Here is a 20,964-nt window from a genome sequence, read left to right on the forward strand (position 1 = left end):
GCACCTGTATTATATAGTAATATTGTTATTTTAAAGATCCCCAAAAGACTTGATGCACAACTGGTTTGGCAGCTTCTACAAGGCAGCAAGGCCTTGTCTGGGTCTTGCCTGGCCCTATCTCATTTTAGTCCAGCATGGAGACAGGAGGACATTCCTTGGGACTGAGTATTCTCAAGGCACGGCCTTGTGAAAGAGGCCTCCAGCCAAACCTTAAGAGGCAAGCAATCCTGTGACTGGTCACACTCAAAAGGAGGTGGAGGAACATTCCAGACTGACTCATTTCTGGAGACATGCAGATGAGGTGACCGGAGGCAGTACAGGTTTCCTCTGCACAGGCTTGGGGCAGAGAGTGGTGAGGAGGGCAGCCATGCCAGCCCTGAGGACCAAGGGAGAAGCTGACCCAGGACAGACATGGCAGTTCAGCACCTAGAAAACAGCTCTGTCTTGGAATTGCTGACTGAGGTGAGACCCACTGCCTGTAAATTCCTTCAGGGAGTTAGAGAAAACTCTTAGTCCTTCTTTGTCCCCTTTCCTCTTAGGGTCCCTTACTTCATCCACTAGGAGGTTCACACAGAGCAAATCACAGAAAAAGGTTTCAATGAAGATTGCTCCAGAAGTATTTATCTTTGGAGAAAGGGGAATGTATATTGGGTTGGAGTCTCAAATCTTCCAGTTTGTTGGTGCTATATAGAGATCCTGATCCTCTTATAGCTTAGAAAATAGGTATGGGAAGCCAGCATCATGCCATGGCAGATTAAGTCTCTGTCTGGAAAGCTGGCATCTTATATGGACACCAGTTTGAGACTTGGCTGCTCCACTTCTGATCCAGCTCCCTGCTAATGTCTGGGAAAGTAGTGGAAGATGGTTCAAGTGCCCATACACCCATGACCCATACACCCATGTGGAAGACCTGGAAGAAGCTCTGGGCTCTTGGTTTTGTCCTTGCCCAGCCCCAACTTTTATGGCCATTTGGGGAGAGAACCAGCAGATGGAAGAGTTCTCTGACTCTCACTCTCTGTGTGTGTTTCTCTCTGTAACTCTGTATTTCAAATAATAATAAAAGAGAGATATAGTGTGGGTATTGGATGCATGTTTAAGAAGCCCGTCTCCCACATTGGAGTAACTACCTGGGTTTGAGTTCTGCCCCTGGTCCTGATTCCCATTTGGTGCTAATGCGGGCCCTGGGAAACAGTGGTGACAGCTTAAGAACTTGGGTCTCTGCCAGCCATGTAGCAGTCCAAGATTGAGTTCTCAGCTTCTAGTTTCAGCTTGACCCAGACCTGGCTATCACAGGCATTTGTGGAGTGAACCAGTCAAAAACAACCAACCAACCAGTATTTCTATTTCTCTTCCCCCTAAAATAAAATTAAAATAGGTATTGATTTTATCTTTATGGTTGAGGAAAGGAAAAATCACCCCTCAGTGATCTGTTCAGTGAGTTTGTCATGTAACAGCCTTGGAGTAGGACTTGGTCTTGGAGTAGGACTTTAACCTTGGAGTTCCCTCATCTGTAAAATCAAAGAGCTGTGTCCTGATCGTGGTAGGCATAGGTGTGAGCAAAGTGCTTATCCCCCAGTAACTAGTTAGGAAAGCCGTATTGGACGTTGAGGCAGAAGGAAGTTGATAATACTGAATTTATCTGATACCATTTTTTCCTTTTTTTTTTTTTTCTTAAGGATTTGTTTCTTTAAAAGGCAGAGTTACACACACTGTGCCATAGGGGGAATGCAGTGAGGGGGGCAGAGAGAAAGTGAGTGAGAGAGGGAGAGAGGAGGGAAATAAGAGGAGAGAGGGGAAGAGAGAGAACTTCCATATAACCCACTGTTTTGCTCTAAATGAGTGCAAAGGCTGGGGCTGGGCCTGGGCCAGGCCTAATCCAGGAGCCTGGAACTCCATCCATGTCTCTCACATAGGGCGTTCAGGGGTTCAAACACCTGCAGTCCTCAGCTGCTTTCCCAGGTGTATTAATAGAGGGCTAGATGGGGTGTGGAGCAACTGGAACTTGAGATGGTTCCCATATGGGATACTGGCATTGCAAGTGGTGGCTTAAATCACTGTGCCATAATGCTGGCTCCTTTTTTGTTTTATATTTGAAAGGTACAGAGAGAGAACACATGTGAAAGTGGATCAGAGAGAAGGAGTGAGAGAAAGAACACTCTATGTGCTAGTTCACTCTTCAAATGCCTACAACAGCCTGGCCTGGGTTGGGGCTGGGATGGAGCTGGGACTGGGCTGGGACTGAACTAAGGACAAGAATACATTCCAGCTCTGCCTCACAAGTGGTACAAGCCCAGTTGCTGAGGCCTCATGGTTGCCTCCCAGGGTTTGCATTGACCACAAGTTAGAATCAGGAGCCAGAGCGAGGAATTAAATCCAGGCACTCTGATGTCTAAACACCAGTTTCTTAACCACCAGGCTCTTTAATCCTGTCTTTGAATTTTGACTTACAATGGCTTTTTTTTTAAGGTATTACTGTTGATAGAAGTTTAGTTTATTTGGAAAGCAGTGAGACAGAGGTTTTTCTGTTCATTACCCGAATGTCTACACAGTCTGAACTGGGGCAGGCCAAAGCCAGGGGTGAAGAACTCCATCTGGATTTCTGACATGATTTTGAAGGACCCAAGAACTTTAGCCATCATCTGTTTTCTCTTGAGGTAGCCTGGAATCAGGAGCAGAGCTGAGATGGGAATCCAGGCACTCTGAGAAGGGATATGTGGGTGTCCCAAGGTGTATCTCAGCCACCATGCCAAATGCACACTGTGTTTTGATTTTTATTTAATTATTTCATTGGAAGTTATCTTGTCTACTGAACTTTTGGTGCTCAGGATTTCTTTGAAAGGTAGAATTGCTCAGAGAACAAAGTCTCAATCCTTTCATCTACTGATTCCCTCCCTAGTGGCCCCAGCAGCTGAGGCTGTACTACACTGAAGCCAGGAGTTGAGAGCCCTTCTGTCCACTGGTGCCCTCCTCAGTGGCCACAGCAGCAGGGGACTGAACCACACTGAAGCCATGAGTTCAGAGTTTTGTCTGGGCCTCTCACATGTGTGCATGGGCCCATGCACTTTCCCGGGCGCATTAGCAAGGAGCTGGACTGGAAGTAGAGCAGGCAGGTCTCACACTGGTGTCTGTATGGAATGCTGGCATGGCAGGCAGTGGCTTATGCTGCTTTACCACCTCACCAGCCCTTTGAATTTGGTTCTGAAGGCAGTGGCTTACACACCTGATGTTCATCCTGGCCTCACAGCATGCACTATGTAAGCATTATCTGCATTTGTGGACATTATTTCCCAAGTGGGGAAAAGTTGACCTCAAAAGTTGAGTGGGTTTTGTGGTCATGTGTTTAGCTTAAAGTAATCCATGCTTCTTAGGGAAAGTGTAAGCAACACATATAAGTAGAAAGAAGGGGAAAATGAAAGCCTTTTATTCCATATTTCAGATATAATCACAGGAAATGTTGATTTCTCTTTTATATTTTTAATATTTTAGGGCTTAGACAAATTCAGTATACTCTGTATCTCTCTGTATGTGTACACACACACACACACACACAGATGTTTTCTGAAAGAAGATACAGCTTATGTCTGAAATGAAAGTTAAAATACTGTATTAATTTGGGGGCAGATTTCTAAAGCGTAGTGACTATCTGAAGTTAGACTAGGCTATTTAGTTTTCTGTAATCAGTGGTACTTGATTACAATTTTATATATAATGCCCTAAATTAAGTAAGATATATGTCAACCACCTAAGGATTTGGTAAATGTTTTCCTTACTCCCTTCTACCCAGTTAAAGCAGAGCTTCCAGCTTTTAGCATGGGTGAAGTGTAAACAGGTGAGCGGGCCTGCTAAGTTCCTGATGCTCTGTGTGAAGTCCATGCCTCATTTCTTATATTTAGCTGCAGTCTTAGAAATGGCCAGGCCACTTTAGGACCTGGCCTTAGCATTCATAGCCACTGCTTTCCTGGTTGTCAGATCCCCAGGTTTTTAAGCAGACTTCCTGGACAAGTTTTTCACCTTGTCAGAGAAGAGAAAGGCAAAGCCTGCTGTGTTGCATATCATCTCTTTTGAAAAATTTATTTCAGTGGATGAAAATAAATGTTTATTTTTAGGGTTCAGGAAGACACTTCCGGTATATGTTTACATGATGCAATGATTAAAGCACGCTGATTAACACATCCATTGCTTAACACGTTTGTGCATTTCTGAGTGGAATTTAAAATCTAACCATGACGTGACTTTGAAGTTAGGGCTGTGGCAGGGGTAGCTTTAAGCTGCTGGGCAGCGTTAGTGATGGTCTCCAGGTCCTCTGCACCACCATCACTGTCACCACCCTGCTTCTTGTCACCTTTCCACCTTGTCAAACTTTTCACATTTGTTTTAATTTGGCAGCCAAGGAGAGGGAAATGTTGACAGCCTCCATGATGCTCACCCTCTCCTTCCACTGTTTTTTCCTCCAACTGTGCCCATTGTATGTTGCGTATCAGTGAAGAAGTTAATGTAGTTTAAAGGTGTCTAGGCTCTCAGAAGGAAGCTTTGATTTCCCTGTGCTGTCCCACTGGCTCACTTAGGAAGTCAGTCACAATGAGTGAGGAGGAAGTGCACGGCCCCCCATTGAGGCCACAGGATGAGAAGGGACACATGGCCTTTGCTGCTGCTGATGTTATCTCCTGGAAGGGATGTAACCCACTGAGCTTTCTAAGAGGGGGACTTCCCGATTTTTGTTGGGGACTGATGTCCCTGTACTTGAGCATGGTCTTCTAAAAGCAAGCACATTAAGGCAGAAGGGGGAAATGCCTGAGCCCCCTGTGCAATCTCCTCCTCGTCGACTTTCCCCTTGAGGCCCAGAGCGCTTTCCTTTTTGTAGAAATTGGATATCCAGTGCCTGGTATCCCACCTTCTTCTACTTCCCGACTGCCAAAAGCTGTGTCTCCCAGGAGTTATCCAAGCTGGACAGCTTGCTCTGTCGCCATCACCTGGATGTCAGAATGGTCCACTGTCCCGACACCTTGTAAACTCTGATACAGTGTGTTTTAGGAAAAGAAACACAAGTGAAGATTTTATAAAACTTTGTGTAAATTTGTGTTTTCTCCTGGGGTGTTTTGGGAGATGGATGTGGGAAGAAGTGATAAAATGAATATTTTGTTTTAGCTATGATCAAATGATGCATTTTTTTTTTTTTAGAAAGTCATGCTTGCTTTAAAATTTTTTGTTTCTCTCATGAAGAGTACACTTGTTGACCTCCATCATCGATATCCGAGGTGTACTAAGCAGAGGCAGAGAATTCCAGCACATCTGAGGTCCCAGGAGGATCAGGTCCGTAATAACTTATACCAAAGTGTAGCAGCCTTGTCATTTATTCTAGAAGCATACACTTATGAATTGTCTACAGATACACAGTGCCATGCCAGGCAAAAGGGAAACACACAGGAGGGGAACAAACTGCCAGACAAGGTTGAGGCCAGGCTTTGGTAACCCACACTGGTAGTTTAATTTCCTGAGAAAAACCCCAGGCACGTAATGTTTTCCTTGGCTTTGTAAATTTTTACTTGAAAACGAATTACCAGTACTGTAGGTTGAATTATAATTATCATGATAAAAAAATGAATTGATAGTTTATGGAAAAACTCTTGGTGTACAGAGCCTACAAGGTCTTTCTAGGCTGAAGGAATGCTCACCTGCCAGGGAATTCATCTGAGTGCTTTGGTGAACATCTAGCCTGCTTTAGGGTTGGAAACAGAGCAGGGACCAAAACCAGGGGAAAGAATTCATGCCTCCGGGAGCTGTTTTCTCTTAAGGGGTAAGGGTGGTTTTAAGGAAGTTTAAGCAAATTTTGAAAAAGTGCAGAATACCGAGTAGTGACAGAGGCTATGGAAAAATGAGAACACATTTCAGACGGGCGTGGGACTGTCTTACTGAGAAGTTTCTTAAACATCCCGTAGCCACAGGCTTTTGCTCTGCATCCTGGGGCACGTTCACAATCAACAGGAGTCTCCTGAGCTTAGCGTCCTCATCTGGAAACAGACTTCTTTCCTATTTTTGGTCTTCCTGGTAGCGTGAACTCACCTGAGAGCAGTCACAGAAGGGCTGTGGGCTTCCCACTGCTTCCTTTTTCAGTATCATAGGCTTCCTCTCTCTGGACTTCTCAGCTCTGCCCTATGCTGCCTTGGAAATCTGAGTCTGACGCTTGCAGGAATAATATCCTCTCTCAGTCTTTTTGTTTTGTGTATAACAATGCAATATGGTTTTGAAAGTGAACATTCCACTGGGTGATTTGTTTTCTTCCAAATGCTGACACAGACAAGTTCACAGTTTAATGTTAGTGATATCTAGAACTGGAACAGTGTTTCAGAGTAAAGTCCTTCATTTTCTAGGTCCGGTGGGGTCCGGCAAGGTGAAGTGGCTTGTCTGTTGTCACACCTCTGTTGAGTAACACAGTGGAGGATAGAACCTCAGTGTGATCTTCATCTATACCATTATTTCGTCATCCAGCACATTGATTCCTGCTGAAAGCTTTTCAAGAAAACGTGCAAACTAGAGAAGGCTTTGGCAAGAAGAAATTGTAAATAATCTCATGGATCAGAGGTGATTGATAGTTACATTTTGTTGTCTCACATGTCTGTGATATCTGGGGCATTTTCTCAATGTCTAGGCAATTGTTACTGGCTATCAGATTGGCCCTGTTTTTGGAGCTGAGTTGTCTATCTGGGCTGACGAGCTGGCTTAGCCTTCAGCCACCTGGTAACGAGACTGTGCACAGGTTGCCACTGCTGATTGCCATGTAAGAGTTTTAAGTTGCTGATGTTATCCATACTGAAGTGGAATTTGAGCCTGCCAGCCTGGAGGTATTTGTATTTCAAAACTTGGGTAGGCTCTCCAGCTCTTCCTTCCAGCCTGTTCTGAGTGGAAGGTCTTTCATTGGTGCGCTCTCTGAGAACTAGTTGAACTCAACAGGCACACAAAGTTAGGTGTATAACTTGTAGAAAGGGCATGGCTCACCTTCCCGCCCACCTCCCTCCCCTGCCCCAAATTCAGCATTGAATTCCTGGCTAAAAACTCTCGATGATACTGTAGAATACCTTCCTGTGGTTGTTTGATTAAATCTCTAGTGATAGAATAACTGAGGTGAACGGCACACTCAGAGGTCCCAGAGGGTTTCCATTGAGAAATCCTCTCCTCTCCCACCTCTGCCTGCCCCCACTTCTATTGTTGCCTCATCTGCACTCTGCTGTAACTGACTCCTCACTGTCTTGCTTCCTGAATCCATTGCCCCTGGTGCTGTCTTGTTTTCTCTGTTCCCCTGCTTTTGGTACCTTCTACCATTTTTTGTTTATCTTAGAGGACAGCTTGTTTTCCTGAAATCTTTTTTTTTTTTTTTTGCCAGCAAACTGCAGTAACAATACGTTATGGAGGATCTTTAGTTATTTGCTCCTTTTTACACTCCTTTTTACAGTTTTTATCAATTTCTACTTGCTGTTTGTAATTTCCCAGATCAAGAAAACAAGAATGATCACTTTGGGGCAGAGATGTCAATGTATTTGTGTGTGTCTTATGTGTATGTGTGTGTGTGGGGGGGGTATTTTTCTCGTGCTTTTGAAATTATCTTTTAAATAATATATAATTATAATTTAAATATGCCAGGAGTCCTTAATAGAGAAAAATATTCTGTTTGGTTGACATAATTGATATTCATTCCCTATACAGTTATTCATTGTGGTTATTAGTTATAGCAAAAAATACATCAACATTTGTCAAAACTCATTACTAAAAACAAGTTATTTGTAGTTTCTAAAGGTTCAGTTGTGCTGTTTCCAAATAAACCTTTTAAAAAGTCTAACAAATTTTCCAGACAAACATTTTCTGTAGTGAGAAGAAAGGAATGTTTAATTGTTACCGATTGACCCACAGGGAGTTGATTTATGAGTGGTTGAAAGCTCCTGCTTTAATTTGGGCCCTTAACAAATGAAAATGTGTACAAATATTTTTACAAACTCCCCCTTTCCCTTTAGGGCTGAAGGTGATCAGTGAGCCAGTGTGTTTTGAGTGCCATTGGTCTCTGAGAAACTGGAGTCTTCAAAGTGGTTCAGATACTGTCCTTGCCCTCAGTGAATCTCGTCTCACTGAAGAGGTTAATGGTGGCCAGTGCAAAGAAGACAGGCTGTGAAAATCTTCCTAAGAGAGGTGACAGTGGAGCCCAGAGGGGAAACCAGAGGAGCAAATTCCCCTTGTGGGAGGCACCAGGGGCAGGCCGTTGGAACTGGGTGTTGGGCACCAGTGCAGAGCCTTCCTAGTGTAGTGCTGGTTGCTCTTTATAGTAAGAAGGCCTGGGGTTTTAGAGTCTAAAGTTAGGTTTCCTCAGAGTCAGACAGTCATCAGATTTCCCAAACAGAATAAATTGTATGTGTGTTAGGATTTGAGAACTAAAACCTGTATGTAAAGGCGTTCATTACTTTTTGCTTTTGGAGCATTCTTGCTTCCCCACGGGGTTTACTGTGTTCTGACACTATCACCTCATCCCCTTACTGCCTGTTCCTAGAGGAGTTTGTTATTCAACACACAAGTTGGTGTATGACAGAGGTGGAGGTTAGTAGAAGCTCAGCACGTGTTCGGAAGTCCAACTTGGACCTTCTTGTTTCAACTGCTGTATAGAAAACTTGGCCACCACCTTGCTGCTCCTCTGAAGCAGCATTTCCCCCAGAGGCTACCCTGCCCTCAGACGTCCCTCTCCTGAGCCCTTTAGAGAAACCACAGCCTGTTTGGAGGTTTAGGGTCTGAGGTTGCAACTCCTACCCTGTGACTTTCCTTGACCATCAGATTTCAAAGCATTGAGTTAGCTAAAATGAGCCATACAGAACATGAGTGGTTTGAGCGGCCTGAGAACTTAGAGTGGAAAGCTGACGTTTGCATCTCCATCTCTTGAGTTAAGCTCTCAGAATTTCCTTGTTTTCTAAGTGGGACCACTTGAAGGTGATAGATCCGCACGGCTGGTTTGCTCTCAGGTTGCTTGACTTTGCTGGGATGGAGTATGATGTTCTGAGATGGGTAAGAGCAGTTGTGTACAGTGTATTGTCACTTTCCTGTGAACATGTTGAAAACTGTCTTGTACATTAACCAGTTCCCTTTAGATAGATGTCTGTGTAACAAACTTAAATTTACTTGTTTTATAATTTGGTGTGTTTTCTCCTTTTGAGGAGGTAAATTATGAGAAGCAATCATTTGTCCTGGCTATTCAACAGCTCAAGCAACTGGGAGATTTTTTCCTTAACTGTGTAAGAGATCTGAAGTCATTGCTCCAATTTTTGAAAACCAGAGAAAAGCTTCAAGAAGACGGCTGGCTGTTGGCATGAATGTGTGGGTTCAAATGACTGAGGGCAGCTGTCATAATGAAGCAGTAAAGACAGAAGGGCGATTGGTGGAGTTTTAATTGCTAAAGCTCTTTTGTAATGTGCTGTAGCGACACAGTTGGGGTTGTCATTTTAAATCGCACCAAGTCCTGAATTGAAAATGAAGTGCATTTCTTCAAGCTGAAGGAGTAATAACAGCAACACAGGAATTGTTACCACCAAAAGGACGCTTGGCGTGGACCACCACATGAAGATTTTAAGACCTGTTTACCTCTCCCCTCAAGTCCCTTGAAGGAATTATATGTAGATTCTGCCATGATCTTTAATAGCTGTCTGGTAACCAGCATTGCTTATAAACTATTTGGGCCTAGTTTAGATTAACAACTGGTTTAAGGTAGTTTTATGGCTGAGAATATGTATCCTGGGGCTTTATTGCTATCTAACATTTCTGTATGTAAGTTTTGTCTGTGATATTGGGAGAGGCGTGATTATTAGAAACATTATGTGGATTAAATAAATTAGTGTCATGGCCAACAATGTGGTGTGGTGCTATCCCTTGTGAGAGCACCAGTGCAAGTCCAGTCTGCTTTGCTTCTAATCCAGCTCCCTACTAACACTGCTGGGAAAGCAGCAGATGACTCAAGTGTTTGGACCCCTGCTACCCATGTGGGAGACCCGGATGGAGTTCAGTCTCCTGGCTTCCCTGTGGCCCAGCCCCAGTTGCTATGTCTATCTGGGGACTGAACCAGCAGATAGAAGATCTGTTTCTTCATCTGTTACTCTAATTTTCAAGTAAAGAAGATACATAATAAATAGTATATCCAAGTCCTTGTATAATTACTCTGTACTTAAGTACTTGTCAATAAGTAACTGAGTTCTTGCTCAGTTATTATGAAGATCAAGATATTTAACCAGACAGGATAACATTTCTCTTGTTAAAGTTCAGGAATTGTGATTTTTAAAAAAAAGATTTTTTTTTTTTTATTGGAAAGTCAGATATACAGAGAGGAAGATCTTTCATCGGAAGATTCACTCCCCAAGCAGCCGCGGCTGGAGCTGAGCCAATCCAAAGCCAGGAGCCTCCTCCAGGTCTCCCACACAGGTGCAGGGTCCCAAAGTCTTGTGCCATCCTCGACTGCATTCCCAGGCCACAGGCTCGAGCTGCATGGGAAGCAGGGCTGCTGGGATTAGAACCTGTGCTCATATCGGATCCCAGTGCGTTCAAGGTGAAGACCTTAACCACTACGCTATCGCACCGGGCCCTGTTTAGAATTTTTTGAGTTGGTTGTGCAATCCTTTACTTAGGCCCACTTTATCTGTTCTGCTGCATCCTTTCTTGCTTTTCTGATTTACATACAGGCTGTTTTTCCAAGGTTTGGTTTTAAATTCTACACATGTGAAATACCTGAGACTCTTTGGCTTGTTTTTCATACCCTCTTGTAGTCATATACAAATAAATTTCAAGAATTTGTAGCTCATTTTAGATCACAGATTTGGTAGAAGAAAGATGGGGACTTTGATACTTTTAGAAGGCATGATTATAGAGACCACTTATTTGCCCTATGGACTCATTGTCCTTATGTATTTGATACTCACACTCCAGGTGTGCAAATGGCGGAGACATAGGTTAGTTCTTGAAGGGAAGCAGCCACAGTTGGTGCTGGTGGGAAGAAGGAGGGAAGCCCTTGAACTTGCCCAGCCTCAGTTACTTTGGAAAGTGGCAGACTTGTATCTTGGATAGAAGAGTGTGTGCTTCCCTAGGTGCGGCACCTGTGCTTGCTCCGGGATAACTTGCCACCGCTTCTGTTCTCTCCTGTTACCAAATGCTCCCCCGCAGCCCCACTCATACCAGGGCAGGTAAGCAGAGAAGTGGGAGAGCTCTACAGCAGCAGAGCAGGGCGAGACTTAATCCCATCTTCAGTGAGATTTCTCCCTGAAATGCTTAAAATAAATCTCTCTTTAAGGATTTACTAAACTTAAGGGGTTTATTGAAGATTTTTTTTCCCTTATGAGATAATTTTTAGAAATTACTCCACTGTTAATGTGAGGAGATAATAAAAAAAAAAGCAAACTTTTTGGGAAAACACATTTTAGGTGCTATTGTGATTTGTAGTATCCCATAAAAATGCTTAATGACCTCATTGTTCCTGCATGAATCAGCAGATAAAATGAATGTGGTTGTACTGTGGTTGGTCCTGCAGGAAGAGACTTCTCTCTCATTCCCTGGACCCAGGAGGGGCGGGAAGCAGGGACTTCTTTGCAGCTTGCTTGTCTCCTCTTCTGTCAGTGTTCAGTCATAGTACAGACTGCAGAATGTTAGAACAGCCGCACGAACCTAGCTGGCTCTTTATGTACCATGAGCTTCACATTTCAGCAGTAGTTGTGAAGAAGCCTGACTGTGTCTGCTTTTCCTTTAAACACTGCACTGTTTGGATTCAGGTTGATCTGGCCCACGCCACATGGAACAGACACAATAGGGCTGGTCTTTATCGGAGAGGCAGTACACTGTGTATTGTTCAGCTCCGGGCTTGTTTTCCTTTGGCCAGCAAGTGGGAGCCTCCCATTTTCTGAGCAGGAGTAACACCCCTGGAGGCTGGCCTTGGCTGTCATGCTTCCCCACCCCATAGGCTCTGCAGACCCAGTCGGAGGGGGTTCACTGGTGCCTGGGAAGCCAGTTTCTTTTGCTTTCTTGGGCTCCTGGCATGTGTGTGTCTGGCACAGCCAGGGACTTGCAGCTGTCCCCGTTGCAGACTTTCTGACTTGGGTTTTCAGCGGAGAATGCAGGCTGATAAATACAGGACAAGTAGTAGAACTGTCAAAAAGGAGTTGGTGATTGAATCCCCACTGCAGTACAAGGATGCAACCCAGGGAGAGGTGGAGGCTGAGAGCCCTGGCCCAGTGCTGGTAAGAGAGTGCTGCCACAGCCTGGCTGTCTCTCTCTCTCTCTCTCTCTCTCTCTCTCTCTCTCTCTCATGTGTATTGGATGTTTCTTGCCTCTGGTTTCAGAAATTGCTCCTCCTGTTTCTTGTGAACCCTTCCCTCTGATTCTTTCCCCGTAGGTCAATTTCAGTCCCACTTTGATTTTTCTTTGTCAGGAAGGAAATGTTGTTATTTTGTGGGAGAACATGGTCTCCAGGAGATTTCTTTTTAAAAAGTTGTGTCTTGTTGTAATGTATGACCCACCTAATTGCAGTGTTTTCAAGTGGAATCGACGAAGGCATATTCTACAGTTGAAAAATATGTGCTGTGCAAAATTAAACACTTTTTCTGTGTTATGTTATTGAGAAAATGAGGCAGGTGCCCCCGGGGGCATTTTAAGGAAACCCAGCTATTCAAATTACATGTGTTTTTTTCTCAGTCAGTTTAGCAACAACTTTGCCTTGATCAGAGTAGGAAAGAACTTAAACTACAAACCAGCTAACATAAAAGTTTCTCCTCTTCACATTAGCTAAACTCTTAGCAGTTTGGATACAGTCAAGTGCTTTAGTGGGTTTTGCAAGGGAGGAATGTGAAAAATGGTTGTGCTGTCATCCATGAGTAGGTTGTGATTCTCTCTTGGAATTTCTTTGGTACAATAAAAGCACATACATTTTTAAGCAAACTGCAAAAATTACCAATATGCTCTGCTGAGGGGGACAATTGAGCCTTTCAAATGATCTGTTAAAGCGATTGTTAAAGTAGGACTTAGTGCTTTTATGTAGTTATTCTTTCTTAATATGTTATTACCATAAAACATTTGGCTACTAATTTCCTTAAATTACAGTTAATTTTTTTAGCAATCTGAATAAAGACTTTGTTATAACACATTTGATTTGAACCAAATTGCTGTCTTCTGTGACACGTGAGACTGCCTTGTCTGCATACTGTTTTACCTTCAGAGTTACGTTGCTGACTCTGACCTTGGTCTTTTTCACTTGAAGATTTTCACTAGAGAAAGTTAGATTTGGTCCCTTTTCACCCCCTGGTATATTGTTTAGAAATGGTATATTGCTTAGAAATGTTATTCATTATTGCAGATTCCTTTCTGCTAGTATTACAGCTCATTTATCTGTTGAGTCACTTCAGCCACTTAGGTACTTTATAGATTTAACTGCTTACAACTCCCAGCTGAGATAGCCTGTGGTTTTTTTGGAGAAAGTTGCGTGGTTTGTTTCCTTGGGAATATTCTTTTAGAAAAGTCCTGTCAGTAATTCTCCATATGTGTAGAAATATTTGTCTGGAGAACTGAATACACTATAAAAGATGCAGTGTGATTTTTTTTTTCTTAAAAAAAAAACACGCAGTGGCTTTTAAAGACCTTGTTGCTTTCTAGAGTCCAACAAATTTGTTGTCCACATTCAGTTATTTGTTTAGGTCACGTCCCACTCCAGGCCGTTTCCCTGCAGTGAATAAGACTGTGCTGCTGTGACATTGCCAGCACCAAAGCTTGTGTGAGCCCAGATGTTCCTGGCAGATGCAGGGCCCAGGCTATGTGCACCTGCAGAGAGGTAGGAGGGAGAGGCCAAGACAATACTGATACAGCAGCGTTCTCTTATCTGACAGGGCTTCTCTTCCTTCAGTGGGGTGAGCAGGAGAAAAAGAGCCAATATCAGATAAGAGAAGCAGGGCTGTGTCTGCAGGAGCCCCTGCCAGGGCAGGTCTCCCTGGCCTGTGATTATGGCTGCACGTTGCCACTGAGACTCCAGCTGCCTACACTATGACTTGTTTCTCAGGGTAACAAAGCATGCAGGCACGGCTGTGAGAGCTGTTTGTAGTCCTGTCCTTTTTATAAAGTCAGTGACTCCATGTACTGGAAGTTTGTCCATTACTTGAATGAGTTATACCAAGAGACATTTAAGTGTACTTTATGCAGGAAGTAGAGTTTTGATATCAAGTTTTACTTGTATTATCTGCACAAATAGTCTTTGTGGGAGGAAATAGAAAGAATAAAGCAATTTATGCATCTAAGAAGAAATGCAAATATCATGTAAGTGGGAAGCACACTGCACCTTTATCCTTACTCTCCGAACGTGATCACTATTACTCACTTGGTTTATGTATGTCTAGGCTTTTTCCTGTGCATATGAAGTACAGCTTTATGTGTGTGTGCTTGTACGTATTAAGATGTGTATGTTTTGGGAAAATATAATAGTACAATAAATCTCATGTTGATTTTTTTTTTCTCACAAAACACATCAAGAACATCTTTCTTTGTTACTATGTATTGATTTATGTCCTATTATTGTGATTACATAGCAGTCCCAGTTTATGCCTATACTGTAACTTTCTAGCTACCTGATTTGCTTTTGATTCTTTGCAGTTGCAGTTAGTGCCAATGCCCCAGTTCTCGTAGTGATACATGCATCTCAAAGGGGTCCGTGAGCCAGAGTATTACTTGTTCCACAGCCTTTCTCTCTGATGTTTCCTCTTGCCCTCACATCTGGCAATAATGTTTCTTTTCCCTCTGCTGGGGCAAAAGCAAAAAGATTCCCTGAAGTAACTGCTGCTTCAGTGCTAGGGAAAACCAGAGTTTCAGAGAAATGTGTACTGGGGCCTCCTAACTGCAGGGTTCAACTACAGGCCCCTAGTAGGAGGGTCTTATCCTCCATATTGTGACAGAAAGTAGGGGAGGAAGCCCGTGGTGAAACTTCCCCGTTCCTGTCCAGGCTCACTGCCAGACTTATTGCAAAATGACTCTGTGGACTGTGAATGACTAACAAGGGAACAATCAGGATATTCCTAATGTCTCTGTTAGTTGCCCTGCTCACATTTGAATACCTGTCTTTGCCCCTCAAAACTCCAAAGTTGTTCCAGGAAATAGTTTATTGTCTCTGCTCACCGTGTAGACGGAAAGGGTGCGGCCTCACAGTCACGCGTGACTGGGTGCTGTGTCACTTGTGTGACCCCTTCCCGGTTGCCCTCTGGGAGCAGCTGAGGACTGCAGGGCAGATCTTAAAATCTAATCTTGAAAATTAGAGAAGAGCTGAAGTTTCCCATCTTGGGCATACTCCTTGGCTCTTTTTGGAAAAGTTATCTTTCAAGAGACATATTTTGGGTTCTTTGCATTTTGGTTCTTCTTTCAACTTTTTAATAAACACATGGTTATATATACTAGCTAAATAGTTATCAGAAAGCAGTATGTGTACCCTTTCTGGAAAGGACATGGCCTCAGTTTGGACTGGTCAGTCCAGAAGTTGCAAACTCTTCTTTTTCCCAAGCAGAGGGAAGACACTAGAACATGTTTTTAATCTCTGAAGTTCTGTTTGCTCTAGAAGTAGCAGACTAAGTGAGCTAAGGCATCTAAAGTGTAAGTTTCTGGGTAATGATCATGGTGTCGTTATTCTGCAAGACTTCAGATGACTGTGATCGAGTTCATTAAACAGATTTAGAAGGCCTTTCCACATTCTCATAGACAAAATTAATGTTATTCTACTGATATACGGTAAGTAGTGTGTGTGTGTGTGTGTGTTTTAAAACTACTGGATGATAAAAGAAGTTCGCCAACTTTGTGTAGTAATCATCTCAGGCAATCAAATTGAGGCATTTATTCAGAGCCACAGACTTCAGTACTGTGCTCTGTGTTTTCCCTTTGTTCCTTTGTAGTTCATTGAACCCACACTGAAGTACAGACTTGGCAGACTTGTTGTAAAGCACATAGGAGGTAAGAGACTTCCTGTCCCCCGGCAGCAAGGACTCGGTCTCGGGAAGATGTTCATCATTTAGAAACAGCATCAGCTGATTACACGGTGTTAACCTCACCCTCCTTTTCCAGATGCTCAGGGAGGCAGCAGCTAGAGCATCATCAGCTCCAGGAAGAGACTTGGTTTTTTTTTTTTTAACACATAATGCAGGGTTGGTCAAGCTTTACAGAAACTCTGCAGTGCTTATCTTGTAAATTTGTGTCAGCAAGGCTGTACCTAGTCACACTTATTGTGTGCACTAGCTGGTGGAAGGAACCTTTAGGGTGTGTGTGTATGTGAATTTAATAGCCATGACAAGTTATTAAATGTCTGTGCAGACACATGTTTATTTTGGCCGAATAGCAACATTTGTACCCTGTGTTGAAAGGCTAAAGAAGACTTGGTTTTATTAATTACTATAGTTAAATTATCCCAGAGAAGGGACTTAGGCCCCTTGTATTAATTTTCTTTTAAAATGCTGAGATGCTTTCACATTCTGGGATTCTTGGCTGCCCAGCTCTGGGAGTCTGGCCGTGTTTTTCTTTGCTCATGTTCTGTCTTCAGTGTGGAGGCAGAATTGCTGGTCACTTTTTTTTTTTTTTAAATAGCAAAGTCATGCCAATTGTCTTTTTCTGCGTGTCTGTTTCTTTCTGGGTCAATAACAAGCTCAGCAGACGCTGAAGGCTTTGCGCATACCAGTCGGTGTTTCATGCCCTGAGCTATATTACCTCGGATGGTCCTCAGAACTTGATTGGACAGGTGAGGACACTGAGCACTCAGGATGGGCACACCTCTAGGAAGTGGCAGAGCAGAATAATGGATTCCTCATCAGGTTTTAAAAAGCCTGTACCTGAATATAAATGCACGGTTTGCTAATGGAAATAACAATCATTTGTGTTCAACATTAGAAGTGTAGACATGAGGGCCCAGCAGAGTAGCCTAGCAGCTAAAGGCCTCACCTTGCATACACCCAGATCCCATATGGACACTGGTTCGGGTCCCAGCTGTTCGATTTCCCATCCTTCTCTTTGCTTGTTGCCTGGGAAAGCAGTAGAGGACCGCCCAGAGTCTTGGGACCCTGAAACCACGTGAGAGACTGGGAAGAAGCTCTTGGCTTCAGATTGGCTCAGTTTTGGCCATTGTGGCTGCTTGAGGAGTGAATCAATGGACAGAAGATCCTCTCTGTCTCTCTTCCTCTCTGTATAAATGACTTTCCAATAAAAATAAATTAAAAAAAAAGTGTAGACATGGGGCTGAGATTGTGGCGTAGGGGTGAAGCCACTGCTTGAGATGTCAGCATCCCATTTGGGAGGGCTGATTTGAATCTCAAATATTCTCCTTCTGAAGCAGCTTCCTGCTAACATCAGTGTCTGGGAAGACAGCAGGAAATGGCCCAGATACTTGTGCCCCTGCTCCTGTGTGGGAGACCCAGAGGGAGATTTGGCTCCCAGCTTTGGTCTGGTCCATCCTGGCTGTTAAAGTCATTTGGAGAGTGAACTAGCAGATATAATAAAAGACCTTTCTCTCTCTCTCCTCTCTCTCTGTCTGGTTTTCAGAGAATTTTTTTAAAAGGCCATAAAAAAGAAAAGCAAAAACATAATTACCTTTTAGACACTTAAGCCTTTTTAGAGACTATTCATTTTGTAGGTGTCAGAGCTGCAACAGTTGAGCAGCACAGAGAGGAGGATGGTTATTTGTGAAGAAGTTGGGAATTAGGGGAAAACCCCACAGAATTGTGTGAGGGTCTCCATTTTCTTTGCTGTCATCTTTCCAAGCATTACAAGGCCGCAGCGTAGGATGATGGAATATCCAAGAGGAATCTGGAGCCATTTTGACCTTTTCTCCTCGATTTGTTTTTGATTTATTTATAGCATGATGCAGGATAATCAGAAATGGGCCCTGCGATCTCTGAAGTGTTTGAAGGATGCTGCCATTGGCCCAGGTCTGTCCGTGCAGGGCAACTCCAGGCTCAGGCTCCAGGCTCAGGAGCTGTTGGCACAGGTGGCCCGGCACCCAGCACCATGATATCAGAGATGCAGTTTTGATTCCAGATCTGCCTCTTAATCTCCATGGATCACCACCGCATCCTTCTCCCTCCCAGGCCTCAGCTTTCTTCTTTGTTAAATGAGAAGCAAGTGGTAAATAATGTGTGAGGGTCCCTCTGGGGCTCAAGCTCCGTGTTTCCCTGTGAGTGCCTCTGATCCCAGAATAACCCGTAGGATCCTGGAGAGTGACTTCCAGATCTTAAGGTTAGTTTAAAAAATGATATTGGTGGAGTTTTAAGTCACGTGTGCTGCAAGACGGGATGTGGGTTTCTACTTAGTGTAGGAAATAAGTCCAGTGATGTGAACAGGGAACACTAGACGGGAGGTGTAAGAAGCCCTCGCTTGAGCAAGCAGATAGCATATGACTGACTGTGAGGATTATTTTAGAACCTAGAAGGCTTAGAAATGATAGCCTTTCTTCAACTTTGCAGAAGTTTAAAGTATCCTGCCATGTGGTAGAGAAAAGTGCCACATGCCTCTGAGAAGGATGTCTGGAGGCTTTGGAAGTTGTCAGCACTCTTTCAACTGTGTATACCACTTAGCAGTGGGTCGGTGAGGGTTCTGCCAACTTCTTGGGGAGTAACTAGTGTTAGCGGTGGCAGGGGTGGGGGCCTGTTCTGGAGATCTCCTTGCTGTGGGAATTTTCACTGCCAGTGGAAAGGCAGCAGCAAGGGGTGCTCTGGAGACCCCTTTGCATCTGCACAGTCTCAGGACTGCCTGGCCCACTCCTGCTTCTGCCGACATACAGGCTTTGCTTAGACAGAGCCATGATCCATCAAGCTGCATGCCACTGCTTCTGAAACACAGAGATGGTTGTTCATGGTTTGCCTCCTGTGACTGTCCTCTTTGGAAAATTCAAAGCACGACCTCCTTCATTTGGAGAGACTGGCTCTGAACCCTCTGCTGGCCTCATCTTTGGTGGTTTCCAGAACACGTCCCAATTCGTGCTCTTCACTCCACCTGGAGGGCCTGTCACAATAGGGCTAAGCACTGGCTTCGCTTGCACTCACAGCTCTGGATAAAAGGAGGAAATTCTGCCTCAAGCCCCAGCTCACCTGCCAGCTTCTTCCAGAAATCTTTTAAATCCCTCTTCCCACATCCCGCAGTAGGTTATGTGTCCCGTGGCCAGTCACAAGGTTGTAATTCCAGCATTTTATTAGGCATCTTTGTCATATGGAAGCTAGGGTTTGCACTTAAGTCATCCTCACTGATGGGGGTTTGGGGATTGTGTTTGCCAGGAACCCCCTAGAGGATTTGCTGTCTTTTTACCCCACTATCTCATCTCTGATGTAGTACAAAAGCTCCTTTTGCTGCTGCTGTTCTCTGCCTGCTTGTAGTGACTTTTTGGGGAATGTCTTAGCAAAGAATGAGTGCAGGCAGGGTCTCCAAGAGAGACTGGAGCCAAAATTCATTCTGTTTTTTGTTCTATCACTGCCGCCTTCGGAGAGTAAGCCATCAGTGTCCAAATGGGCTGTCAAAAAGTAAAAAGCAAGACAACCATAGGAACCTGCTTGACTTATATAATGCATGCGTAGTGTGCTTCATCACGCTCCTGCACTAATGTTATTTAAAATGTTAATTCCCGTTTTATGGGGTGTCCTTGAGTACAGAAGTGGGATCTTGGGTTCCACAGACTCCTCTCTCTTTGCTTCTCTTAACCAGCACCTCTTCTGTTGGCAGCACTGCAACTCTCCTCTATGGCTTCTTGGTAGCCATAGCTGAAGCCCTGATGTCATCACTGGTAATCAGAGTGTGGCTGCAGTAATCATAGTGTGACATTATCACAGCTGTTTCCCAGAAAATTCTAGAGATCCCAAATATAGAGGACAAAGAAGGGGATAAAGGAAGTTAGAAAAGGCAGGCCTGCCAGAAACATTGCGAAACAGGTTACCTGCTTTAGATGACCAAGACCCGATTGGGCACTGTTTTTTCATCTCTAATGTAACATTTTTTCCATAAGTATTGCGTTTCTGGGTAAAAATTTCAGAAAGTCAGCTGCCTTTTGTTTTGTCATGAAGTTTTAGGTTATGTGTATTAAAAATTTCATACAATCTACCGTAATTCTGATAGCTAATAGAAATACAATATGAATGACAGGTGAAGTTTTAAGTTTTCCAAGGCCAAGTTACAGTAAAAGGTCTTATTAATCTTAATAATCTAATTTCATCCTGGTGTTTCTAAAATGTTACCATTTAAGCCTTCCGAATAACCTGCTTCACCACAGCGTCCTTGATTTTTTTTTTAAACATTTATTTTTTGGGCCCGGGGTGGTGGCGCAAGTGGTTAAGGTCCTCACCTTGCACGCCCGGGATCCCATATGGGTGCCGGTTCTAATCCCGGCAGCCCCACTTCCCTTCCAGCTCCCTGCCTGTGGCTCGGGAAAGCAGTCGAGGATGGCCCAAAGCTTTGGGACCCTGCACCCGCGTGGGAGACCCGGAAGAGGCTCCTGGCTGCGGATCAGCATAGCATCGGCCGTTGTGCTCACTTGGGGAGTGAATCATCGGACGGAAGATCTTCCTCTCTGTCTCTCCTCTCTGTATATCTGCCTTTCCAATAATAAAAATAAATCTAAAAAAAAAAAACATTTATTTTTATTACAAAGTCAGATATACAGAGAGAAGAGACAGAGAGGAAGATCTTCCGTCCATTGGTTTGCTCCCTGAGCAGCCACAATGGCTGGAGCTGCACCAGTCTGAAGCCAGCAGCTTGGAGCCTCTTCCAGTTCTCCCACTTGCCTCTCAGGTGCAGGGTCCCAAGGCCTTAGGCTGTCCTCAACTACTTTCCCAGGCCACAAGCAGGGAGCTGGATGGGAAGCAGGACCACCAGGATTAGAACCAGTGCCCATATGGGATCCCAATGCTTTCAAGGTGAGGACTTTAGCTGCTAGGCTACCATGCTGGGCCCCATCCTTGATATTTGATA

General features: G+C 44.0%; 1 protein-coding gene across 14 annotated transcripts in view; it reads left to right on the forward strand.

Annotated features, from left to right (window-relative positions):
- DOCK9 (dedicator of cytokinesis 9) overlaps positions 1-20,964 on the forward strand; it is a 279,755-nt gene that overhangs the window by 95,725 nt on the left and 163,066 nt on the right. For 4 of the 14 annotated variants that reach the window (XM_040991183.1, XM_040991187.1, XM_040991190.1 and 1 more), the window contains exon 1: positions 11,964-12,242. The exons of 6 other annotated variants lie outside the window; for them this stretch is intronic. In XM_040991183.1, coding sequence (XP_040847117.1) covers positions 12,117-12,242 — 126 coding nt within the window. In that variant the 5' untranslated portion in view covers positions 11,964-12,116. Of the gene's footprint in view, positions 1-11,963; positions 12,243-20,964 lie in introns of those variants that run through there. 4 more of the 14 variants (XM_040991181.1, XM_040991182.1, XM_040991185.1 and 1 more) reach the window with 2 other exon arrangements.

Source organism: Ochotona curzoniae, unplaced genomic scaffold (assembly GCF_017591425.1).
Source record: "Ochotona curzoniae isolate NIBS_2020 unplaced genomic scaffold, NIBS_Ocur_1.0 contig_64, whole genome shotgun sequence".
Classification (NCBI taxonomy): Eukaryota; Metazoa; Chordata; class Mammalia; order Lagomorpha; family Ochotonidae; genus Ochotona; species Ochotona curzoniae.